The 15,931-nt window shown below is 32.3% G+C and overlaps 1 protein-coding gene across 5 annotated transcripts in view; it reads right to left on the bottom strand.

The window, feature by feature from the left end:
• Positions 1 to 15,931, bottom strand: part of ORC5 (origin recognition complex subunit 5) — a 94,457-nt gene that overhangs the window by 70,679 nt on the left and 7,847 nt on the right. For all 5 annotated transcript variants that reach the window (XM_036230287.1, XM_016145921.2, XM_016145923.2 and 2 more), the window contains exons 4-6: positions 8,094 to 8,168; positions 5,122 to 5,233; positions 114 to 244 (exon numbers count right to left, since the gene is read on the bottom strand). In XM_036230287.1, coding sequence (XP_036086180.1) covers positions 114 to 244; positions 5,122 to 5,233; positions 8,094 to 8,168 — 318 coding nt within the window. The remainder of the gene's footprint in view (positions 1 to 113; positions 245 to 5,121; positions 5,234 to 8,093; positions 8,169 to 15,931) is intronic.

Below are 15,931 nucleotides of genomic sequence, written 5' to 3'. Positions count from 1 at the left end.
GAGCGAGTCAAAATTTCCAGAATAAATTTTCAGCATCCAACCTACCACACACCATTTCTACATGGAAAAATATTAAAAGATACAATCTTTTTTAGAGCAAAATGCTCACTCACCAGATGTCTGAGCTCTTTCAAATCCCGGCAGACAGTATAGAAAACTCCAAGAAGAATATTAATGTAAGCAGCATAGAAATCAGCCGAATATTCTGGAGGATGATCGTGGGACAAGATCTTTTGAAGGTTTCCTGTTCACAGCACACAAATGAACTTAGAATAATTAATATAGCCCCTTAGTTATATCTTCTAGCATTTTATAACAAATGTTTAAAATACACAGGCCTAGCAATAATTAAGGAATAAAACTATTACAAGATTAGAAATATAATACAAATTGTGAAACTGAGGTAAAACAATGATAAACCTAATGTCCTCAAAAAATTCCTAAATTTTGCTTAAGACAAATATCAAACAATGATATCTATAGAAAATCTCAAGAATCTTATTACTGGCAAAAGCAATATGAAGGACAAAAAATAAATAGATTCCATTTTATTTTTCTGCCTATTAAGTAGTCAAATTATAAAAATAAGAAAGGGGTACTATATAAACTAGGGGTACTACCACCAAACTGGAAAATGTTCTTCATTTTTGTAAAGTAAAAAGAATTCATAAACATTTTAATGAAAATCATAACACTTTGTCATTCCCTTTTATAAAACATTTTCTTTAAAAATTTCTTCTTACAACTTTAGTATATTTCTTTTTACATTCTTTATACAATATCACATATTTGGACTTATAAACTTTTATTTAATCCTGCTAGAAAAATCATATTGTAGAAGCATAGTTAAAATTAAACCACCTATTATTCAAAATTTCCCAGTTATAGCACATGAATCCACTAGCCATTCATTCTTTACTGCAGTTCCCTTTGACTTCTTGGTGCAATGGTCTCTTAACACTTCCCAAAGAAATCTTGGAATACGCTGGTATTTTATATCTAGTTCCACAGGGTACAAGACTTTTGCAATACTTACAAGTAAAAACTCTTGTAGGATGTTCTGATCATGTCATTTTCCTTTTGTTTAAGGTTCCAATTAAGTGAGCATTTTTACCATGGATACCATGCCGTTTAGCAACAACTTTTAACTTTAACCACTCTCTTATTCTCTTGTTCCTCACAATCAGTTATATATTTGCAAAATCAAACAACATATGTAGACTACCAATAGATATCCAGAAACAGAAATTTAGAAATAACTATATTATGGGCATCTTTTAAACAGGGCAGTTGATCCAAAAAAATTTTTTTTCAAAGACTAGTTTTATGCTTAGAATATTATCCTGAGCAGATTCCAGATAGAAGACTGTTACTTAATGTGCATTTTTCTATCATAGCTACTGAAAAAAAATATGCAAAAGCCAAAACTTGACTTGGAGTCTATGTAGTTTAATATTCTAACAGCGAAATTTAAATCTAATGTCAAGTTTTTTTTAACTATGCATGGGAAAATATTTAATATACTGAAAACTTCCAAAGGAAACTTAAAACTTGGAGATAAAGATGTTTTTATATAAAAGTCACCAAATCACTGGATAGATGGAAGGGAGGAGGAAGGAAGGCAGGGGAGAAGGGATAGACAGACAGACAAAAAATATATGAGCAAAAAAGATGGTCTATAAAAACATGGATGAGGAAATTTGGAAGTTATGACTTCAGCACAGACTCTACTTCTGAGCTCCGTCTGAACATCTCTGTCTAGATATCCTTTACTAGTGATCCTCAGTGCCTCATGTGAAAGTTGATTAGATGTTATTAATGGCCCACTTCAGTCCTGATGAAAATCTTAATATGAATTATAAATCTCACTGCGTTGCTGCAAAAGTAAAAGAGACTACGGACAAAATCTCCAAGGACAACTCTATATTAAGTAAGCCGCGCCGGCTCTAACAGTCTAAGACTATTCAAGCTTATATAAAACAAATCCCATCTTTAATAGCTAAAAATTGCTTCTAATTGGTCTTCTGATGTCTTAAATTTTCGCTACCCCAGTATAGTATAACATATATTTCTAAACTGAAGAGGGACTTCTGCTTCCAGTCATGATAAAGTAAGAGAATCCAGAAATACTATCTGGTAATAAACTAAAAACTAGATAAAATATAGAAAACAACCATCAAACAGACAGTAAATGACTATGATACCTGAGATAGGGGAAATAAAAGAAGTGAGTCCCACTTTCAGCCAAGATATCTAACTAGAAGTAATTTTAAAACTAGTACAAGGAGAGTTCCAAAAGGAGCCCTTAATCTCAATGAATTAAAGAAACAAAGAAAAGAGCAGAGGGAGCTAAAGCAGCTAGGATTTGCAGGGCAGAGTACAAGAGAAGGTAGTTATGTAAGAAAGAGCTCTGGAAATCTGCACAGGCCCTTGATTCCTAGATATATACCAATTGTTATATGCACAGAGTAAAACCCCATAATGACAAGCAAAAACAACTTCTGGGGGGAAAAAAACAATCATTAGAGAGCTATAAGTCAACAGTTCCCAGAGTTAGAGCTGTAAGTCAAACAGTTCCCAGTTTACATGAGGCTGTGAATCACTTACATTCCCACCACTCAGAATAAAGAAACTGCTGAATACATGGGGCATTCATGCAACAGAGATCCCAGAAGGGCTAAATCTTATAACTGGAGCTAAAATTAAATGCTTACCAGGAAAAAGTCCAACATGCAACAACAAAAAACACAATTTCATTCAGTCAAAAATTACTAAACATACAAAGGCACATAATGGACATCCATAATACAGAAAAATTATTCAACAGAAACAAATCTAAAATCAAAGAGATAATGGAATTAATAGACTATTATACTTATGCTCATATGCTCAAGGATATAAAGGGAAACAAAAGCATGAGATCTGTAATGAAAAATCACACAAGATGAGATTAACAGATTAGACAATTATAGAAAAAAAGGTTAGTGAACTTTTAAAGACAAAAACAAAAACTATTCTAAATAAAACAGAGGAAAAAAGATTTAAAATTTAAAGAGAGATTCAATAAATAAATAAAGAAGGACAATATTAAGTGGTCTAACAGACATATAATATAGTCACAGAAAAAGGAAAGGGGGTGGTTAAATTTTTGAAGAAATAATGGCTAAAAATGTTCCAAAGTTGATGAAACTATACATTCACATATCAAAGAAGCTCAACAAATTTCAAGTAGGATAAATGATAAAAGATATTTTCTTTGCTTTTATTTCTTTAAAGCCCAAATAATAATTTATTATGGGGTTTATAATAAATGTAAAACTGTAGGACAACAATAGCATAAAGGTTGTGAGACAAAATTTATAAGTGACTGAGATTTTCAAATTATATATTATTGGACTGTAACTTATCCTGACTGACACAATGATCAAATCAAAAACCTGATCACCTACATTATAAACCATCTAAGAAAAAAAAATGCATTTTACCAAAAGATGAGTAGTCTGCATGTGGCATAAACCAGAAAACAAGAATTGCAAATTGGGCCCCTAGTGTCACTGCTGAGAGGAGAGGGTATCCTCAATATCACACACATATTCCAAAAGATAATATATGCATGAAGTTATGATTGGATGACATAGCCACTAAGATTATTCCTTTGCCCTGGTTCCATGCTTACTTTCTCTGACTATAATTTGGCTTACCAATTAATGCTTCCTTTCTGAATGCCTTTTTGTGTAATTATGGTATTTTTTGCTTAAAAAAAATTTGAAATGTAAGAGGCACTAGAATTTAATAATCAGATTAAATTCCGCTCCATATATACTTTTCAAATATCCATCAGCCCATACTCTCTAAAACTGGCAAGATCACTTTAGTTATTTAATTATGTCCTCAAATTCTTTCCATCTATGCTGCCTTGTATCTTTTTTTACTTTGTAAAATTTTTAATCAAATTCTATAATTCATTATACCATACTTGAATCCAACTTTGCTAAGGTGTAGAAAATCAGCATTTTAATAATTTTCTTGAATTCTAATTAATATTTTTTTTTTTAAGCCTACAGTACCCGGTAATCCTAGGTGATCTCCCATCCAAGTACTGACCAGGCCCCAACCCTGTTTAGCTTCTAAAAATTTTTTCAATACTGAAACCTAAAATGGGTCATGAAAAAAATTTAACTTCAAACGGCGATGACATAGGTACAAAGAAATCTTTTCAATGAAGTCCTTTGATTTATTCTTTTCTTCTTACCCTTTTCTCTTTTCTTAATTTAACGGTTTTCATAGAAGAGAAGCTATTGAAAATAAGGGCTCCCTGCATCTATTTTTGGTTCCTTTTTTTATCTCAGTTAATTAGTTAAGGCAGGAGGTATTCTTTCATTGCTGTTCTTGTGAAAAAAGACAAAAATGTGATCTTAACAATGAATGTTTACAGCTGATTAGTTCAGAAGGGTATTGTAAATGAGGCCAAGGTCAAGGAATGCTATTTTTTCAGAGCCTGCTAACCACCTTATGCTTCAGTTATAATCTTTGAATCGAAAGTATTATATTTGTATAGTGACATCACAATATTAATCTACAAAGCTATTTGACAACACAAAAAGCTATTGTGTTCTTCCAAAAATAAAAGTCATCAGGATCCACACCAAAAAGAAATAAGAAACAGAAGGGCCATCAGTTGGTACTCTAAGAATACAGTAATGAAAAATGAAATTTACAAAATCAAAAATACATCTCACACAGTACTTAACCCAAGTACACAGTAAATAAAGATTTCGACACAATTTTAATGTGCTTTGCCAACCTAGTCTGATTCTTACTTGTATGAATGTTACAATTGCAATATACACATCTTAATGTACTAGCTAAAAAATGTAAAAACATACCATAAGCACAAATATGTGAGAACTGGTTACTCAAAAAATTTTAGTCATACAAGAATAACCCCTCAGTTACAAAATAAAACCTCTATAAATGCAGAATCATAAGCATTTGAGATTAGAAGCAAACTTTAACAGATTAAAACATCAAAGTATTCCCATTTGAACATGCTGGCTTAATCTTCCAAACAAAGACTATTTTACTGAGTATCACTTATCAAAACAATGTTTTAAAATTTACCTATGCTATAATCAGGGAAATACAAGACAAATGGCTCAAAGCATCCGGTATTTGGACGAAACTTTTCCCAAACAATTTCACTGAGAAAGATAACAGTCACATTTCTGTGGGTCTGTAAAGGAAAAAGAAATGAAAGTAACTGCATTTAAAAATCTTAATCAGAGCACTAATTCCATCTGAATTTTTCTTTCAAATAAATACAGCAAAGTTGCAACATATAACAAATTATTTGCATGTTAATAAGCCATATTTAGAAAACCTAATCAAGGAATTCATCCACTTGCAAATTTTCATACATAATTACTTGGTATTTCCATAAAATTTTGGGATTAATCAACATTTCAGTTACCCATGAATGCTAGAACAGCCACCCAAGGACTTATTTTATAGAAATTAAGATACACATTTGCTTGAATAATTAAGACAAAACCTTTTTATGGGAATTTTTGAAGAAATCGTTAGCTTTCAATCAATAAACAAAAAAATGGCTAAACTTAACAGCTCTCATTAAAATGGCTACAGCAACCAAGAAAAAAAGAGTTGAAGAAAAACAAATGAGCCATACCATATAAACACATATTATTAGAAAAATTCTAATTTTTAAAGGTGATTTTCATACAAAGTATTAAGTAAAATTGATGAATATACATTAAAAACACAAACAAGTATGAATATTCATATCTAAAACACCAGCATTAAGTAAATAGACATTTTTGAAGTATATTTAAGAATTATAATTAGTATACCAGAAAAAATATTAAGAGAACAAGCTCACCATGTATGTTATCCTTCTGCAGAGCAGCCACAAATGCCCTATGCATCCTAGTTAGGATTTATCAATAGATACCTCTGCATTTTCAACACAGATTTGAATTTTTCCAATATTCTTTTTGATATCTCCCAAGTTGACAAAAGCTCTTTTGTCCTATAACTATTCTTAGGATCCTATTTCAGAAATAAATTATAGCATACGTTCATGAAGATTAACTATTTACTGATTCCGAACTTATGTGTAATCTTATATTCCATATTGCATTATTTAGGAAAAAATTATTTTGGCTGCCAAAGAATTAATAATTCCACAAAAATCTAGCATCTTTATGAAAGGAAAAGATTTTTACTTTCAATGTTTTTTGTCTTATAAACTCATTAATTTTTAAGAATTCTTAAATTTATTTCTATAGAGAAAAAAAAGTATGCTCTAACCACAATTATGATGCAAACTATTGAGTTGCTTCTGCTTTAAAATATGATTATCCAAAAGTGTTTTATAAAATCAGTTTAAAATACTGAAAAGTTTTAAAAAATGTATTTATCGGTCTGGAAGGATTTTAAGTTGCTAGTGGGTTCATCTGTAAATGTGTTCGATATACAATATCTATAATAATTTATACTTCATTTTACTCAGATAAATATTTAATATAAAAACACAAAATGCTTTTGCTATATTTCTCTAAAATGAAATACATTTTTAAAAATCAAACATGTTTTCAGAAATATCAAAACAATTCTCTTTTCTGGTAGAGTACAGATTACTGTGAATCTTTTAATTTTCTTCGGTTTCCAAAATTAAAACTAAAAAAAAAAATGTGAAAGGCCTAAAGACTGTGCAAGGACACAAAATCACCATTACTGGGCATGAAGGGAAAAACTAGGATAAGCAGTACTGGAAAGGCAAGGAGATAGCAAGCAGCACTCTGGATACCAGACAGGGAGTCCTAGACCAACGCAACAGGAAGCAGTGGATATGAATGCCAGAAAAAAAAAAAAAAAACAATACAAACACAATAAAATAATGAGAGAGGAGGAGACAACTGCTCAAACAGGACAGGTCTCTGATCTCAGCAGTAAGAGTTAAGCAAAATGGAAAAAGCTAGACTGTGTGAGGACACTTCCAGGATAAGCTACTGAGAGCTACACTTAATCTCCTCCTGTCCTCTCCATATTGGCCCTGGAAAACAATTACTAAAAGTGAATTTTAGGCATTGGCCTTAGGCACACCATGATTTCAGTGGCACTTGGAAAGGCTCCCTGAACTTTTAACAGCTTCTCAAATTTGAATAATGCATTTAATTTTTCAAAGGTGAAAATACTGTAAGCACCATCTCCCCAAATACTTTTTATTATGTTACTTAATATTTAAATAACATAGACATAAAACTACATAGATATAAGCTATTTATGGAAAAAGCACTCACAAAATTATAGAACCAAAATAAATTTATGTTAAATACAAAACTAGAAAAATCAATAAAATTTAAATTAACATTAACTGAATATAATGAACAGTACTGTTTGTTCAAACTAAATTTTTGCTCACTTTGCAAACATGGTTCTAGTAGGAAACGGCCATAGTTCTTTTGTTTAGCATTCCTATACCAACTGGTATGGTGAACACTGAATTCTCTCATCAAATTTCTTTATTTAAACTACTGTAAAACCCTGTTTTTGCCATAATATTATTTGGCTTTCACCTGACACATATTAAAAAACATGCCTGCTCTTTTCCCAGGCCATGACAATTAAAGTGATATTAATACTATTTGGTGCCAACACAACTGTAAATTAAAATGGAAAGTTGGTTCTGACAGAGTAGCCATGATATAGAAATTGAGATAAATCAAAGTAGACGTACCACTCTTTTTTCAGATTACTGAAATGAAAAGAAAATTTTAAATTCTTGCAGAAAGTCAATCTAGCCCATTGCCATTTACTCTAGCAAACACCTAAAATCTTTTCATAGAAAGCAGTGTTAGTCACTTACAATTAGAAATAAAAAGCTAAAACAATTGAAGAATAATTGTTATCAAGTCATAAACTAACTTTGAAAAAAGGCTAATTTCACTCAGAATAGAGAAATGCAAATTAATATCATATTAAGATAACATTTCTCACCTATCGGATTAGCAAAAGGAAAAAAGTTAACAACACAATCTACTGATTAGGCCGTAGCTGAAAAAGACATTACTTACCAATTCTTGTAACCTAAGAAACCCAGGCAAGATATTCACTTCCATATCTCTTAGATACTCTGCTTTATCTAGAACCTTATTAAAAAAAAAAATGCGGCATCAAAATCAATGTGCAAAGCCCTTTACAAAAGATTTACAATTATTTTATAAATGTTAAAAATATTAATAATGTACAATTCAAGAACTAAACTTTCCATGTTAAAAAGTTGTAACATGAATTTTTAATAATATTTACACTTGTGGAAGACATTTTAAATAAGTCAAATAAGTTTAAAAAATGGACTACTGATGACATGTTTTAACTCAAATTTCTAAATAGAAAATGAGTCATAGCTGTATTTAAAAGGTTTACTTCACAAGTAGGTAAACTATAGAAAAGATAATGATGCGAGACATTTTCTTAGGTGTATAAGAAATACAACCATGTGCATTTTTTATTCCATTTGATAATAAATGTCCACTGTGAACCAAAAATTACAACTCCTGACAAGAGAAAGAGAGAGGGAAATTCTGAATTTCACCACGTAAAACTTTTCTTGCTTGAACTTTAACTGCATGCTAAACCCTGTTTAACTAGATAACAGATCATGTTAAGTTAAAAGTTTTGTTCAGTGTTATGACAATGTTAATGGGATTATGTTTTTTAAAAAGATACTTATCTTTTAGAGATATCTAGGATACATACTATATACAGAGAAAGAGCACATACATATTAATCTATATGTATATATGATATACATATATAGTAGAATAGATATATAAAACATATATATTTTTATGGATGACATGATGTGATCCAGGAAACAATTAATGGGGTACAAATGACACAAAAGTCTGGCCACATGTTAAAATTATTAAAGCTGGGTGATGGGTTTACTTGGATACGCTATATTATTCTATTTATATGTTTGGTTTCCATTAAAAAAAGAAAAAATATTAAAAAACTTGTTTGAAGAGGTCATCCATCAGTCCATAAAAAAAAAATCGAGGTCTTAAAAGCAGTACTTAAAACATTTACTCTTTTATCCAAAGAAAACCAAAACAATAATTTGTAAAGATTGGTGCACTCCAATATTAATGGCAGCACAATTTACAATAGCCAAGATATGGAAGCAACCCAAATGCCCATCAACAGACAACTGGATAAAGAAATTATGGTTCATGTATACAATGGAATATTACTCAGCCATTAAAAAAAAAATGAAATACCATTTTCAATGACATGGATGGACCTAGAAGTTATTATGCTGAATGAAAGAAGTCAGAGAAAGATAAATACTATATGATTTCAATTATATGCGGAATCTAAGGAATAATAAGAACTAATCAAAAACAGACTCACAAATATAATGGACAATTTGGTGAGGGACAGAGGGGAGAGAGGTTGGGGAGCTGGGAGAATGGAGTTAAAGGTTAAAGTACAAATTAGTAGTTGATAGTTGGTCACGGGGATGGGGAGCACGGCAGAAGGAACACAGTTAGCATTAATATGATGGCTAGGTGGAGGGCCAAAGGAGGGAGGGAGCAATTGGAGGGATCGTTTTATTAACTACGTAGAGGTCTAACCAATGTACTGTATACTTGAACTAATTTAAATAAATTTTTGAAAAAAACATTTACTCTAACATTTTTTACGTTTTGTTATAGAAATTTTAAAATATACACAAAAGTAGGAAGATTGGTACCATGAATTCCCATATATATTTCATCCAACTTCAACATCATCAACATATGGCCAATCTTGTTTCTTCTATCCACCCCCCACTTTTCCCTCCACCATCTTGCTGGATAATTTAAAGCAAATCCCGGACATACCATTCTCTGTAAATAAGTCAGTATGCAGGTATAAAAAATCAGGACTTTAAAAAAAAAAAAAAAAACATAACCACAATATCACTATCATGCCTAAAAAATTAAACAATATTCCTTAATATCTATTAACCAGTATTCAAATTTCCTCACTTGTATCCATAAATGTCTTCTTAGATTAGCTTATGAGTCAGGATCCTAAAAGGTCCATATATTACATCTTGTTATATTTGGTTTGTCATCTAAGTTTGTTTTCAATAACAGTTTCACCAACTCTTTTTGTTTCCTTGTTATTTATTGGTTAAGAGAAATCGGGTCACTTGCCATATGGAATTTTCCAAATTCTGGATTGGTCGACTATATTTCTGTGATGTTCCTAGAGGCCCTATATTTACTTTAAAATAACAGGTAGATCCAGACTTTTGATCAGATTCAGGTTCAAGTTTTGGACAAGAATACTTCACAAATGGTGTTGTATATTTCTTCTTGAATTACATCAACAAGCATATAATACCCGGTTGTCTCTCTTTTTTGTGATGTTAAGATTGACTAAAAGGTTCAAGTGTTGTCAGCCTGATTCATTCACTATAAAGTTCCCTAATAGCTTTTCACCTAATGATTTCAGCATCAATTGATGATCGCTGCCTGTGTACATTACTAATTAGAGACTGTGATTATTAATTAGGGATTATTAATTAGGGACTACAAAACTATAATCTTCTATGACTTTCTGTATTTATTAAAGGACATTTTTCTAGAAAGAAGCTTCCCTCATCCCCTATTTGGCTACCCAGAAATAAAGTTCATACAGGACAAGAGGGATAAATGCTTGATTTTTTCCCGTTATCTACCAATTTTCAGAATGAGTATGTGTCTGTATTAACTTTCTGTGGTAGCTATAACACATCACTACAAATTTGGTGGCTTACACTAAAAATTTATTCTTTCACAGTTCTGGAAATCCAAAGCCTGAAATCAGTTTCACTGGGCCAAAATCAAGATGTTGGCAGGGTCATATTCCCTTCTACTTTCTTAGTAACTTTCAGGTAAGTGTATAATACAGTATCATTAACTATAATCACTATGTTCTACATTAGGATCCCCAGAATTTATTCATTTTATAACTAGAAGTTTGTACCCTTTAACCAACATCTCCCATTTCCCTTACCTTCTAAGCCCCTGGGTAACTACCATTCTACTCTATTTCTATAAGCTTAGCTTTTTTAAATTCCACATGTGAGATCATAAGTATTTGTCTTTCTCTGACCTATTTCACTTGGCGTAACGCCCTCAAGATCCATCCATTTTGTCGCAATGGCTGAATTTCCTTCCTTCTAATGGGTGAATAATCCTCCTTTGGGAAAAATAATCTAAACTGAGTTTATTCAAAATGGAGTCAAAGCCGCCATTCTGGAGGAACTGCCTAGCACATCTTGTTCTTGAATCTTTGTACTTGGGCTAAAATCCAAAGGTCTAAAATCAACATTGTTTTTAAAAAGAACTGTTTGTAAAGCCAGCAGGAAAGGGGACATCCTGACCACAAGGACTAATGATTATGGACTCTATCTGAAGACAGAATCAGTGACCAATCACATATAGCCAAGATTCGCTCAGCTTATATACCATAGGAATTCTTCTTTTATTTATTTATTTATTTTTTAAATTTTTATTATGGTGACATGGGTTAACAAAACCCAGTTAAGCTTCAGGTGTAAAATTCAACAGTAAGGCATATATATATTTCATTGTGTCTTCATCATCCATAGATTTCTGTCACCACATATTTGACCCCTTTTACTCTATATACTTGCTCCCCTCCCCCTCCCCCTCAGGCAATCACTTTTCGTTTAATCCTTTCCCTTCCTCATAAAAAACCCTTTGCTTTCATCCTGTAATAGGGACACCATCTAGTTTTTTGACTAAATCTATGCTACCCAAACCCAAATTGCAATTCTTTGCCACCCAAATAAATACTTCTGGCCTCTGATTTTAGCTTTTAATTTTAGATTTACAATATATAATTTCATCCACTGATGGCCATTTAAGTTGTTTCTGTATTTTGACTACTGTGAATAATGCTGTAATGAATATGAGGATGCATATATCTCTTTGAGAACCTGATTTCATTTCCTTTGAATATATATCCATAAATAAGATTGCTAGATCATATGGTAGTTCTCTATTTTAAATTCTGAGAAACTTCCATACGATTTTTCATAGTGACTGTACCAATTTATAGTGCACAAGCATTCCCTTTTCCTCACATCCTTGCCAATACTTGTTATCTCTTGTCTTTTTGACAATAGCCATTCTAACAGGTGTGAGGAGATCTCTCATTGTGGTTTTGACTTGCCTTTCCCTGATGATTAGTGATGTCGAGAACCTCTTCATGGACCAGTTGGCCATTGGATATCATCTTTGGAAAAATGTCTATTAAGTTCCTCTGCCCATTTTTTAATTAGATTGTTTTTTTGCTACTGAGTTATATGAGTTCCTTATATATTTTAAATGTTAACCCCTTTATCAGATATATGATTTGAAAATACTTTCTCCCATCTCTCTTTTCATCATTTTGATGGTTTCTTTTGCTGTGTGGAAGCTTTTTAATTTGATGCAGTCCCAGTTGATTATTTTTGTTATTGTTGCCTTTGCTTTTGGTGTCAAATCCAAAAAAAAAGATTGCAGGACTGACCTAAAAGAGATTTCTTCCTATTTTATTCATGGAGTTTTATAGTTTCAGGTCTCATGTTAAGGTGTTTAATGCATTTTGAGTTAATTTTGTGCATACTGTAAGATAATGGTCATTTCATTCTTTCACATGTGACTATCCAGTTTTTCCAACAACAATTACTGAAGAGACTGTACTTTCTCCATTGTATATTCTTGGCTCCTTTGTCATAATTAACTGACCTCATATATGTGGGTTTATTCCTGAGGTCTCTATCTGTTCCACTGATTTATGTGTCTATTTTTATGCCAGTACCATACTGTTTTAATACTATAGCTTTACTACAGTTTAAAATCATGAAGTATGATGCTTCCAGCTTTCTCAGGATTTGTTCTTCTTTCTCAGAAATGTTTTGGCTATTAATAGTCTTTCATGATTCCATATAAATTTTAGAATTGTTTTTTCTATTTCTGTGAAAAATGCCATTGGAATTTTGATAGGGACTACACTAAATCTATAGATCACTTTGGGTAGTAAGGACATTAAACAATATTAATTAATTTGATCCATGAGATCCTGTCTTTTTAAAATAACTTTAGTAGCAGTTGATAGTTTCCTAGTTTTCTATTATGGCAAGATGGTCTAGGTTACTCTTGCACATTTTCTACCCAAACTGAAATCGCCCTTTCTCCAAAGAAAGCTGTTTTTTTTTTTAAATCATTTATACTTTATTAATAAATTTTATTGCAAATTATAATTATTTAAATTAGGAACAGAATTAAAATGTAGGGGGTATTGTTTCCCCGAATAATACAAATTGTTTTATATCTGTTTTATTAATAGACAGCTTGAAACAATGAGTAATTGACCTAAGATATTTCATTCCTAATTAGTTTAGACAAAATAAAACTAAATTGTTTAGTGCTAAAAAGGTATAAGTTAGTTTTTCCACTATGTTGTCCCATTATGCAATTTCCCATCAATCTCCATTGAGATAACTCTCTGATTTAGGACACAGATTAATTCGAATAAATTGGTCAATTTTTATGTCCATTTCAATATAAAACACAAAGCGGCACTGTAAATTAATAGTTCATCCTGATTTGATATAGGTAACCCACTGTAATTAATGATTTTATTGTATTCTAATAAATTATTCTTTTTTTAAAAAGCAATTATCAGAAAAGTAATATTCAGAGGAGTAAAAATTTTAATTCAGATCCAAGTATCTCTTTAAATAATCTATACAAAGGCTTTCTAACACTCTTAATTTATAAAACTAGTTTACTGACTAGAAAACATTCTCAGCCACCTTTATGTATTATTTCCTAAGTACCAAAGATTCCCAGTTCATATGTTAGATATCTGAATAGTGTATAGATTTACTCTAAAAATTTGTTCTAAACTAAATATCTGCAAACTTATCCACTCTTAACATACAGTCAACAAATATTGAATGCCTCCTTTGATCCATAGGGCCTGAAAAATGAGTAGAGCCCTTATTACTTTTCAGAGCTGTTTTTAGAATACTGATTCTCCCTCCTCCCTAAAAACATCTAGCTCTGAAATTCTACTTGTTGAAGTTATCCACATATTCTTGAGTCATTCCTCCTCATTCTTTAAGCATTACAGTTTCTATCACTTCTCTAATACAACTCCTGTATTTTTTGGCTATTCAAACCTACATAAATGACCTCCCTCTGAGATGGGGACTTAGTTCTTTAAAATCCTCTACACTGATGATCTTGTCTCTTATACACTTAGTAAAAAAAAAAAAAAAAAAAATTTTCTAGATCACTGGTTTTTGAAGTGTGATGTGTGACCCCCTGGGGCAGGGGGACAAGGGTGGTGGTGGTGATCCCTGACACCTTTCGAGAGATTGGCAAGGTCAAAACTATTTTCATAATAATAGTAAGATATGATTTGCCTTTTTTACCATGTTGACATTTGCACTGATAGTGCAAAAACAAAGGTGGGTTAAACTAGAGCCTCCTTAGCATAAATCAAGGTGGTAATGGGCCAAACTATACTAGTTGCTGTATTCTTCACTTTGCACTTGCATTTTTTAAAAAATTAGATTTCCACTTCTGAGAAGATGGAGATATACTTTTTCCAATTCTTCCTCTTAAAATGAAGAATCTTGAATATTATATATAAAACAAACAGGGCTAGAGAGAAGGCAGACCAGCTAGGCACCTCTGAACCAGAAGAATGGCAACTCACCCCAGAGAGTAAACTGCCTGAGTTGTCCTTTGCCTCACATATCCCAGGTGTGGAAATGAAGCAGCAGCATTACAGAAAGGCCCACAAGCATAGATCACAAAAGCCTCAACAAAAGCCTGCTCTCTCTGGCCAAAAGACAGGAAAGGGCAGCTTAGTGAGACTTCCAGGACACTGTACTCCCCAAGTTTTCTTTGAACACCACTGATTTCTTCTGCCTCCTCATTTGTTCTTCTTTATCTCCTGAACACTGGAGTGCCACGGGGCTCAGTTACTGGACTCATCTCTTATCTAATTCACTCACTCTCTTGGTGACCTAATCCAGTTTCACAGCTTATAGTACTACTATCTATATGTTCACAACTCCAAAATCCCCATCATGTTGGACCTCTCTTGACCTCAAACTCAAGTGTTCAAGTGTCAATTCGACATCTCTACTTGGACTAACCACACCCAAAACCAAACTCCTGATCACTTCTTCCCCTACACAAAAATCCCCACCTGCTATAGTTTTCTCTACTCAAATACTGACAATTTCATCTTTTCAGGTGCACACAAACTGTTGAGTCATCCTGACTTCTTTCTTTCTCTCCTCCACACTCACTTTGATAGGTTTATCAGAAAATTCTGTCAACCTTAATTTTAAAATATACCCAGACCACTTCTTACCACCTTCATTACTACTACCTTGGTCTAAGCCAACATGATGTTTTGCCTAGATTATTAGAAATGCCTCTAAACTAATTGTATTGGATTCCTACGACTGCCACGACAAAGCGCCACAAACAGGGTGATTTAAACAACAGAAGTTATATGCCACAAACAGGGTGATTTAAACACCAGAAGTTTATTGTTCTGAAAAATAGAAGTCCAAGATCTAGGTGTTGGCAAATCGATGCTTCGTCTGAAGGTGTTAGTGAAGAATCTGTTCCAGGCCTCCTAGCTTCCACTAGTCCCTTGCTTGTGGCAGCGTAACTCCAATCTTTACATGGCATTCTAACTCCTAATATCTCAGAATATGACCATGTACATGTCTGTCTCCAAAATCTCCTTTTTCATAAGGACACTGGTCATTCTGAAATAGGAGCCCAATCTTCTCTAGTATGACTTCATCTTAATTAGAACTGCAATGACCCTATTT

Source organism: Rousettus aegyptiacus, unplaced genomic scaffold, assembly GCF_014176215.1.
Source record: "Rousettus aegyptiacus isolate mRouAeg1 unplaced genomic scaffold, mRouAeg1.p scaffold_m13_p_13, whole genome shotgun sequence".
NCBI lineage: Eukaryota > Metazoa > Chordata > Mammalia > Chiroptera > Pteropodidae > Rousettus > Rousettus aegyptiacus.
This window is presented reverse-complemented; position numbering and strand designations above follow the sequence as displayed.